This window comes from Pygoscelis adeliae, unplaced genomic scaffold (genome assembly GCF_000699105.1).
Source record: "Pygoscelis adeliae isolate BGI_AS28 unplaced genomic scaffold, ASM69910v1 Scaffold170, whole genome shotgun sequence".
In the NCBI taxonomy this organism is placed as follows: Eukaryota; Metazoa; Chordata; class Aves; order Sphenisciformes; family Spheniscidae; genus Pygoscelis; species Pygoscelis adeliae.
The window spans coordinates 443,238-454,689 of record NW_008824002.1 but is presented as its reverse complement, the minus strand read 5'-3'; the positions used below and the strand labels follow the sequence as shown (position 1 = coordinate 454,689).

Genomic DNA, 11,452 nt, shown 5'->3' with positions numbered 1-11,452 from the left:
CAGGATCTGCTCTGCGCAGCGTGCCAAGAGAAAATCCATCTGGGGTTTTCCCAATCTCTGCCCAATGCTGGACAAACGCGGGGTGCTAAGCATCTGAAGGGACATAAGATTTACTCACTATCTATATTCCTTTTCTTAGTTTGTCTTATTAAGGCAGTCATGTCATTAAGCCATTTGTTGTAACTGGAAAGGAGATCGAATTCTAAATGCATGCAGAAGGACGTAACACTGAAGCGTAAGTAAGCAAAGGAACATTCCTTTTGAACACACTCAAATTCTATGGTGTTGTAAATTTATTTTAAAAGATTATTAGAGACAAGAATGGCAGGCCAATTTAGCTCCTAGATTCCACGTGATGCCATGCAGTAAAGCTGTATCTCCCTGCTCTGGCACGGTTTCACTACAAACTAATTGAGACTGCGGTATGGCACGTCATCTTGAAATCCTTCCCATTTCCTCTGGGAAATTAAATAAAAATAAATTTAAAAGAAAATCAGAAGGAGATGAACTGCTTTTTCTTCTCATTTTTGTACCAAAGTACCAAACTTACAGTCTGACTAATTGATCTGTTTTGCTTCTCTGCTTACACAGATGAAATTGTTTCCAGAAGCTCGTTAGGAGGAGTAGCTGCCAGTAAGCCAAAGGAGGAAAGAGTCAGACAAGGTGACTGGCCTTACCTATCAGGAAAAAAAAGTGTGAAGTTCAATTTCATCTATGCAGAGCCATGCTTGCCCACACAATTCATTATTTAATAAGAACACTTAATAATTAGTGTGAATTGAGTAGATTGTGCACTTCATGTACCTACGTAGACATGGAACGCTGACTGTACTGTCAAGCTACTAGATCTGGTTCTTTTCACGAAAAAACACCAAGAGTTGTACAATTAATATGTTTCACGACAAGCTTCATGTTTGGAAGACATTCAGACACACAAGGCAGATTTCACAATAAAGCTCTTTCTCAGGAGCTCTGAATTTTATTCCGAATATAGTATAAACTGATTGCGTGAAAACTTCATCGAAGACTTCTGTGTCTGTTCAATTCTCAGTAAAGCAAAGAAAATGATGCCCAACATCATGAAGTACTTCAGGATTTCTGGAGGACAACAGGAGAGCTAAGTGACTATACAACTCAATGATTGAATGGTGGACACTCCAAAATGGGTATGTTGTTCACAACTTCGTGCCGAACTTTAAAGCTGACAAAGTTTCAAGACAGGTTTGTGCTACAGCTTTAACTTAGGTAATTTTGACGCATAATAGTTCAACTAGATTTATGGGAGTCAGGGTTATATTTCTTCCTGATACAGGAAAAATATGCTACCAATTTGTTTATTATTTAATAAAGATGATACATTCGGAATTTTGAGGTTTTTAGTGCTCTTGACACACAAGGAACTAGAGACAATGTGGTTTCAAATAAGTGTTTACTGTAAACAAATAACAAATATCAGTTACAAGTTTCTAGGCATGAAGGCAATTGCAAGGCTCAAACCTTATTTGCAGGGAATTACTAGTCTATGTCTTTGCAAATCTCATGGCAAACTTACCACAGGGCTTTTCTGTGGATTGTTTGCACCTGCTAGCAGCAGACCCTTGAAACCTCAGGTAAACTGCTGGCACCTCCGGATGTAGTAGAGTGTCCCATAGTTTCCAGATGTGAGGAGGCCTACAGAGAACAAAGGATGATGCCGATGGATCCTTTCTTGTGGGATACATTTCAGCTTCATGAAGACACATGGTCATATTTAAAACAGATTATGCGCTATCACCTTATGGGGCGTTAAGATTTCCTAATGGGATGACCTTAACCCTTTCAGTTCTCTGTAGCCCTCTATTTCCACGAATGCTGCTGCTGAACAGCATTTTGTTAGCCTTACTAAACAACTCTCTGTGATCCAATCACTGAGAAGCTACTATGCGTGAACAGGTCTTAAATGATAGGAGGTAAATATGGAGGGGAGCAGGATGCCCGTATGGGAAGGTATAAGAGTTTTGCTGAATGGTGGCTCAAGATTCAGTGCTACATAATGGCTTGTAACCTCCAGTTGTATCACACCTTGATATACTCACTGTTATTATGCAGCAATTGTTAGTAACATTTGACACAGCCCCAAAAGACACCATTTAATTCTACAAATTCACATTTACAGCTGGAAACAATGACATGCAAAAATGGTTTTGTATTTCTGGACATGTAAGTGCCTATTGTGCTATTTCAAGCTAATGTCACTGTGGTTTTAGTTGTTTCTTCTCCTTGATTTTAATTATCTTTCCCTCTCCGGCCATCCAAGAACAAAAGACAAGGTAGAGGAATTAGCAACATGAAACTGTAATTATATTCCCTCAGGAAATACTGTCGCTAGTAGCTGTCTTTTAGTTTGTTTAGATCCTAAGCCATTTTGAACTACTAGAAAATGCAGACATTATTTGGTTATTTCTGTACAGGTTTTTCATGTAGCGGTACTTAATTTTAAAAATAATGGGGCTTTTCATTTTGCTTTAACCAAAGCAGTAGAATTATGTTTCCTATGCATGCCATATTACAAGATAAGTAATAAAGACCTGAATCCTCAGGAGCTGTTACTTGAAATACTGGCTTCAGTGACTGTTGTCCCTAAAGAAAGAAAAGTAATGTTAAATCATATTCCAGCTTCACAGCAATGCCAGTTTCTAAAAGCTGAGGGTCTGGCTGGAGAGATTTTAGAAACAGAGACTTTCTGTTTTGCCTTTTTGTCACCAATGTCAAACCAAGAACTTCCAGGTTCCTGGCTTAGTCCGGCAGATTACAACCAGGATAATGCAGAATTCAATACTGATACTGAAGGTTTTTGCCCGAGATTGTAACCTAGAGGGCCATTTAGCCAAAAAACATACAATAGGCAACCTTTTCCTTAGCATGGCAGGAAATGAATGCTGGAGGCAAGATTGCTCATGGACGCTGTAACAGAGAGTCTGGGGCAGGGGACATGTTTTTTCCAGAGTCCCTACAAAATAGCTTCCAAGTCTCTAACTATCTCTGCAGCACTGAGCAAGGGGACTCAAGAGTCCTGAGTTGAGTGATAAGCACCAGAGCCTGATTTTCTGGAATTTAATGTTATTTAATGTAAATATCTTCTACAGAAAGTAGTTAAAATAATTTCAAAATAATTTTTACAAAAAATTTCTTTTATTTGGGAAAGAAGTATTTTTTCTACTTCTTATTCCAGAAAGTTTTTGTTTTGGTTTGAAATTCAGAATTTCACAGGGAAGGGAACTAATGACAAATAACACCACCATGGATCAGAGCCATAGCCTATCAGGCGTATCAGTTAGTACAGCTGTCTTGTAATACTGTGACAATGTTTATACTCTAAATATATTTTCTTTTTATCCTGTTTTAAATGCCAGTAGCTACACAAGTTTAACTCCAGTGAGTTTTCTTCTCCAAAGCCATTCCTAATATACAAAGAGTACAGTAGCCACAGCACAGAGAATGTCATCAAATTTGCTGTAAGCGTCAGGTCATAGCCAGCAGGAAAATTGCCTTTGGTTGATGGGTGCAGTTACACCACCGCAGAGCTACGTTGGAACAGCTCTGAACATGGAGGCAGAGTTTTCCAGGATGTCATCACCTTCATTCAATGCCATTAACCTACACAGAGCTCACTGAAGATCTTTGCCTTTAGGCAGTTATAGTTTCATACAACAGAAGTGCATTACACAGCAGTCACTATGTTACACAATGGTCGCTCTTACACTAATTGCATTCAGTAATGACTTACATCACAGTAACTGTTAAGTCTGTGCTCCCAGTATTTCTTACAATAGGTGGAGAAGTGCATTTAATTCACAGGCTGATATATCTATATATCTATTTATCCAGGGTAAAATTAGAAAATGTTTCATGATGACCAATCCAGTTACCATAATCTTAAATGAAACATAACTTGCCTCCTCTAATACCTCAATTTCTAAATTTATCTTGTGTAGTTAAGCAAATGACATCCTATCCATTGGAAACCCCATCTATACTTTCTTCTATACAGTGTTATGCACATTGCATGTTCCTGATGCTGAACATATGCTCAAAAATGAGCCCAACAAAATTATGTTTGATGAACCATGTCACATTTTAATTACTTTTTCTAGAAGATCCTCTGTCAAAACAAGTATTACCATTAAGTAGGGTAAGATATTTTTTTAAGGAATAAACACACTGTTGGATATGGGTCGTGGTACTTCTCAGTCTGAGTGATTTTAGAGACTATTTTTTTACACTTTGCAGAGGATGAAATGATCCAGTCTCTAGAAATTACACACTCCAAAAGCTGAAAACAATCCAAGCTTATAATTATCTTCCTCTTCTTTTACATGGTTAATTCCTTTAAACAGACACTAATGAAACCATGGAAAAAATAGAAAACTTTAAAGGAACTACAGAGATAACCAGAAGAATTGTTAGGAGGTTTACAAGGAGAAGTTATGTCTAATGAGGAAAGCTAGGCAATCAGCTAAATCAGTCAAACAAAATTTAAAAGGATGCAGTTTGTGATATAGGTATATAGCAATGAGCCTGAACATGTTTATCTAGGCTATCCCCAGATCACTCTTGCAGACCCAGTTTGAAACTCAAAACTATGTGGATTATCTAATGAAAAATAAACATTGTAGGAGAGGTGCTCACTTACTGTAACATGGTATAATGCTGCAGAAGTTATGGGGATTACATGATTTTAAACTGAAAATATCTGAGGGTTGTATATATGTATATTTTAGCTGTGCATAATACTGTGACGTCCTTTGACTGCAGTAATGAGAAATTCTATTCCAAGTTTAAAAAAAAGAGGAAGAAAATCAGTATGAACAACAAAATCAGAAATGATTTGTAGCCTCACAGTCACCTGACACCCCAATAAGTGTGCTAGAGCAGCTGGTGAAAACCCCCTGAGACCTGGTGGATGACACTTGTTTCCAGGAATCTCAGACAAAATTGAATTTCCAGACTCACCTCATCTGAAATATTATACAATATGTCCATATAATAGCCTCAACGCTGCAGCTACAGGGCCTGAAGTGAAGGAGATTGAAAAGGACAAGAAGGAAAGAGACCACTCAAACCAGACAACAGATAGGACTAAGAAAATATCCACTGTCACTCAGACTTTAATGGTACACGAAACACTGAGATTTCAACCTTTTCAGGTTGAATGCTATACAGTGGTGGCATATTATACTACTACTTTGTTGTGTCATTTCAGGTTCTTTCTTCTAGGAAAGTTTTAAACTTAAAATTCTATGTCCAATATCTTGAAACTGGGAACTTTCAGCGTATGCTACATGTGTTACCAGGGACTTTCAAAATACATAGAAGAATTGGTTTATTTGAAACATTTCTATTTTACCATGCATGAATTTTTTGGACTGTCGTGGGAGTATAGGGTATGGGAAAGGAGAAGAGGAAACATGGGATAGAAGAGGGTGATTCTACAAGACACTGTAGCTTATTTGCATAGATGATGATTTTTGCTACATAATTTTTAGTATTTTTTAATATGCTAAATCTTATTTAGAATTTTAAAATATCTGTAAGCATATAGTGCACCAGAGAGCCTCTTAAAAATCTAAACAAATAAAGCGGCAAGAGCACTAATTTTAAAAGGTTAAAGGGATTGATAAAATGGTTGACTATGCCAGGTAATTGCATTAGCCTAGGAGGCTCTGTCAAAAGGAGTAAGTGGTCTTCTGCTGCTCCGATTAGTGACAGGAATCCATTGGGAAAAGCTTGAGTGTAATTAGAAAGGAGAGATTGAAAACAAAACCCCAAAAGTAACAGCATTTAGAAAAATCAGGAAATGCAGAAATAGGTAGCATGAAACATAATCGAAGGAGCATATTAGATGTTGTCAGTAGTTTCTTGTGCGGTATAGTTTAGAAAGAGTTGTAAACCAGGAAGGAAAGAGTAAATTATACAAATAGGTACTCCTCTCTTACCTTTTCTTAGTTTATTAGCAGAGAAATTAAGATATCACTGCAAAACAAACCAGAATCAATGGCAGAAGTAAAACCAAATTTGCCGAATATGAGCAATTTAAAGAAAATTTCAGACACATGCTGGAAAATCTGCTATAATCCACATGAAAAACACAAGTTTCAAAACAAGGCCCTCTTGCCTTCATTTAAAGCTCTGTTGAGTCATTAAAGTAAAATTTCTAGAAATACTGCCTCAGCTACACAGATAAACATGTTCACCATCTGTAAACTGTAGACTTAAAAAATGGCATGGAATTGACAAGAATTTAATTTCAAAGCACAAACCTGGCTAAATGAAAAGCAAATGGCATTGTATTTATGAAATCAGGATACAGCAAATAGTAGGGTATGTCTTTGACCCCGTGAACGCATCCTCAGATTTGCTGAAGCTCAGTCAGTGAACTAACTGTGACAACGCTGAGCTCAGTGTTACCTGATTTATTGATTTAAAGATAACTTCATCATTCTTACCTGATTTATTTATATTTAAACAATCCCAGGAACAATACCATACCAGTTTCACCCATACCCTCACTGCTGTGAACAGATCCGAACTCTGCATATGTAGAAAGAAACTGGCATTTCTAAGAGCATATCATTCCGCAGGAACTTTACAATAAATTTACATTAAGTGAAACAAAAAAAAGACGCCACACAAGTTAAAGCTAGTGGTGTATTTTCTGTTATGTCTACCATCATGTGGCTATACCTTTCATTCATTGAGATAATAGCACATAACAAAAACCACAAATGTAAGACAGATTAGCTTAAAAAAACCCCCACAAAATAACTGTAAGCATAACTTTGCAGTTTTCTATTTCTGTTGTATTGCTTGGCCTTATTGATAACATGGAATATAGTCAAGAAACTCCTCGTGTCTTTCTGCTGAAGCTCTACTACAGATGCATTTCAGACTAAGGCAGATCCTGTCAAAGCTATGTCTGACTGCTCGCTGTTCCCTCACTGATGGAGTTTCTCCTGCTCATTACTTTTTTTCTCGCTTCTAAACCCAGCTGTTAATTGCTTTAACCTTTAGTTGAATCCCTTGAACTCAGGAAATTTGCATTTTATTAAAACTAAGCTAACCACAATTTTAACATCCATTCTAATTAATGCAGTTATAACACTGTAAATGAGATTTTCAAGAATATTCGGAAATTGGTCTAACTCTTACATGTCAATTGGTCTAATTCTTACATGTCAGAATTTCTGAAAATCATATACATGGTATTGTCATTATAATGGGGTCTCCTTCTCAGAATTGTATGGCTACTGTCTCCTAAGCACCATATTGTAGTTACTGCTTTATATTTTTTAACACAATATTCCATAGTAACTAGAATTTAATATCAAATCTGGTTTTGGATGTAAGAATATTTAATTTATACTTAGTAAACCCATTTTATTTTGCCTCATTGATACAGAACACTGTAGGAAAGACTATCACAGCCAGGTATCCCTTTATTTTAATTTATGCATTTGCAATAGTATTGGTAAAATTAATGCAAAAAATACAAATTAAGATCCAGATATCAACATGCCAAATTTGGATTCTTGTGTTTCCCTCCCCCGCCCCAGGATAAATATATGACTTAGGAGAACTTACACAGCAATTATTCTGCACAGCTGTCAAGACGTTTTACAGAAGATCTTTTGTAGATGGGGAGAGTGAAGTATTAAAGAGCAACAATTTTTTTTTTCCAGATTACAAACTATTTAAAGAACAAGATTGGACTAGAAATCGGTGCGCATTTACATGGAATAGCTTTTGGCTTGTAACCAGGTCATCAAATTAGATGCATCATCACCCCAGGGTCTCATTATCGTCAATGGCCAAAGACCGGCTGAATAGTCCCTTGGAGCTGCCCATTAAGCATAAGTATCTACAGAGCCTACGTTACTTTCTTAATGTCCTAATTAAAAATTTAAGGTTAGGTAGAATGAGTCTTGGTAGTCCTGCACTGTGGGTACCTTTCAGCTCCAACTTGTGTCCCAACCACATCCTCCGGCTCGGAAGTAAAGCCAGTTACACACCTTCTCCTGCTTCCCACCCAGCATATCTCCGTGAAACGAAAACTAGATGGAGACCACAGTAGGTTTTCTGTGGTATTCTGCCAGGAATAGCATAGCTATTGACATTTCCAGACATGCATGCTCTAAAGTCTCCAAGCTAAGGACCTTAATCTGCGTGAGGCTGTAATGGCTGCGAGCGGAGCCACCAGGCCAACAGAAAAGCAGGTGCTCGTACTTGTGTTTGCATTTGGGAGCCTTAAGGAAGGCAAGGACTGCAGTCACAACATGGTCGTGATGGAAGTTTGGAAACTGTTCGTCTAAAAGCAAAGGCTTAAGTCAATGCTGTTTCTTCATCACTGTTTTTTCTTAGCAGACAAAAAAAAGCCACATTTTTGTTCATCCAAGTGAATAAAGGCTCTAAAAATCACTTTTTTCAACTTTGGTTTGCATTCGTGAGTGGGATCCCATAGTCAAAATGTTTTCACTGTCATTTTATCATATTGTCTGACTTATATTTGATTTCACCATTAATTCCCTTTCAAAAGATACTTCCTTCTGCATCCTCCAGTTAAATATAAGTTGCTGGTCCCATGTAGATTTGAACAGCATTAAAACAGAGCTATTCTCTAGTTTGCTACTATGATTCCCGTGCTATTTGACAGCATACCTCTAAATCTATTTACTTGGATGGAGGATTTAAAATTCAGTGTTCTGTTTCCTGTTATGACTGCTACATCCTAGATCATTAGATTAAAAAAAAATTGCCACCATCACTGCCCTCTGTAGCAATTCTGTAAATCTATGAAACAGTTTTATTGCAAGTGCACAAATAAGTAGTGTTCCAATACAAGCCGAATGAAGACTTTGCTTGAGCTAATCATGCTTGCCTTTTTTTTTAGTAAAAAACTTGGGGAAATACTGTTCGGGGACAATCTTTACAATGAATATATGTCTTTAAATATTTGGTCCCCGACTTGAACGAATCAAATTTTCATGTAGCATTAGTAAAAGATAGCAAAGTACTGCCTTCCCAATTTTAGACAAGTGAAGGAGAACTGATCATATATAGTAAGAAGAACTCCTAGTGGGAAGATGTTAGTAGAGCCACATCTGTATGGGACCCTGTCATGGTTTAACCTCAGTTGGCAACTAAGCACCACGCAGCTGCTCGCTCACTCCCCCCCCCCAGTGGGATGGGGGAGAGAATTGGAAAAGCACAAGTGAGAAAAACTCGTGGGTTGAGATAAAAACAGTTTAATCGGTAAAGCAAAAGCCGTGCACGCAAGCAAAGCAAAACAAGGAATTCATTCACTACTTCCCATCGGCAGGCAGGGGTTCAGCCATCTCCAGGAAAGCAGGGCTCCATCACGCATAACGGTTACTTGGGAAGACAAACGCCATCACTCCAAACGTCCCCCCCTTCCTTCTTCTTCCCCCAGCTTTATATACTGAGCATGACGTCCCATGGTATGGAATATCCCTTTGGCCAGTTTGGGTCAGCTGTCCTGGCTGTGCCCCCTCCCAGCTTCTTGTGCAGCTGCAGCCTTCTCAGTTGGTAGAGCATGGGAAGCTGAAAAGTCCTTGACTAGTGTAAGCATTACCTAGCAACAACTAAAACATCGGTGTGTTATCAACATTGTTCTCATCCTAAATCCAAACCACAGCACTGTACCAGCCACCAGGAAGGAAATCAACTCTATCCCTGCCGAAACCAGGACAGACCCTGTCTCCTGAAAGCAGAACACATTCCACTAAAAAGCATGTCTGCTCCTGTGAGACACCTTGTCTATCAGTGAGTTACTATTCCACTATTTTTTCTGCCAAGACCGTTGAGAAGCTGGAAGAACTTGGGAGTCTTAGTTTTTAAAAGAAAATGACTGTCTTTTCCACTCTCTTTCACAGACAGGGATGAAAGAAGTACTATTTAAGCTAAAAGGATGATGCTGGCACAAGAACACACAATGCGTGTGGGCACAAATCGGTGACAGATACATTTGTGATGAACATTAGGAAGTGTTTAAGCATAAGAGAAGTGACATCCTGGAAAAGGTGTATGGAGAAGGACATCCAAAAAAACACTCTAGTGCAGGAACAGGCTTTACAATATTAGTAGCACAGCATGCTATGAGACCATGACTGCAGTTTTTAGCCGTTAAGCAAATATGTAATATGAAAGCTTTGGCTGACACCTCACCGTTTAGAGTTTTTAGGTTTCTATTACTGGAGCTGTTACACATTTTCATATTACAAACATGTTTGACTGCTTCTGGTAGCTTGAAGAATAGCAGGTCTCCAACGGCGGCACATTGCCTGGCAATACTCAGAGCTGTAAACTACATTCCCTCACCTGTCATACTATCAGAGATCAAAGTAAAACATCATTAAGCTGAACAATTCACTGATCAATTAAAAAAGTGAAGACGTTTTAACATAATAGCAGTGACCTTAGCCCACTGAGAGTCTTTGACAAGTGCCACTGAGATGTTGGAGAAATTATGCATTATGTGGATGGAAAGTTATATATCAGTAAGAAATATCATCATCTTGAGGCATTACTATATTGTAAAAAAGGACTTTTATTCTGCACTTCTGCATTCACAGATCTTCACAGGGAATGTAAAATAAAGAAGTAGTATGAAATTACTACTTAATATCTCAGTATTAAGCATTGCTATGCAAAAATAATGGCACAGGCAGGTGCCAGTGAATTTTTAATTATTTAGAAGCAGATCTTTCATACCGTAGGTAGAGGTTTGGTAGGTCAGCACAGTAAAAGAAAACATCCCGTCTTAATATAAACCTTCAGTTTGGAAAACAATTTTTATTGTCCTTTTGCAGGTGTAAGGAGGGTGCCTGCAGAAGCGGGGCTGGCACAAACGCAGCCCGCTCTCGGCCGTCAGGACCTCCTCATGGGGGGCAGCCGGGGAGGACGCCCGCCCCTGGCTGCGCAGTCCTACCCTCCGTAAAATCTTCATCTTGTACTTCTACAGTATCCCAGAGAGGTAAGGTTTGCAGGGAGGGACAGTCTGTCAGCCCACGCGATGAAGTTGGCAAGAACAGGGAAGTTTTGGGGCACAAAGTCTTTTCTAAAGCTTGGTGAGAAGTCACACCGTCCAAACCAAAGGAGGACTGATCTCCAGCACTTCTCATTTAATAGTATAGAAATGAATTAAAACACTTGAGAGAAAAAGGTTATCGGCGCCTGAAAAGCAAGACGTAATAAGGCCTAAAGATGGTGTCTCTACTGAGTCTGCGATGCTCGGAGCTTAACAGTCACAAATGATCTTCCATAGGCCCATGGTCTGGGTCCTGACCTCTTAGCACAAGCCTGCTTCAAGGCGGCACCGGAGCAGCCCTGCAGTCCGGGCCAACCCGCACCTTTGGGCTCTCGCTCTGTTTGTTTTCGGGGGAAAAAAAGGCCACGT

General features: G+C 38.8%; 1 protein-coding gene across 1 annotated transcript in view; it reads left to right on the top strand.

Moving 5' to 3' along the window:
- The first annotated feature begins 7,843 nt into the window (after positions 1–7,843).
- Positions 7,844–11,452, top strand: part of TMA16 (translation machinery associated 16 homolog (S. cerevisiae)) — a 24,834-nt gene continuing 21,225 nt past the window's right edge. The window contains exons 1-2 of the mRNA XM_009325288.1: positions 7,844–7,944; positions 10,866–11,029. Coding sequence (XP_009323563.1) covers positions 7,844–7,944; positions 10,866–11,029 — 265 coding nt within the window. The remainder of the gene's footprint in view (positions 7,945–10,865; positions 11,030–11,452) is intronic.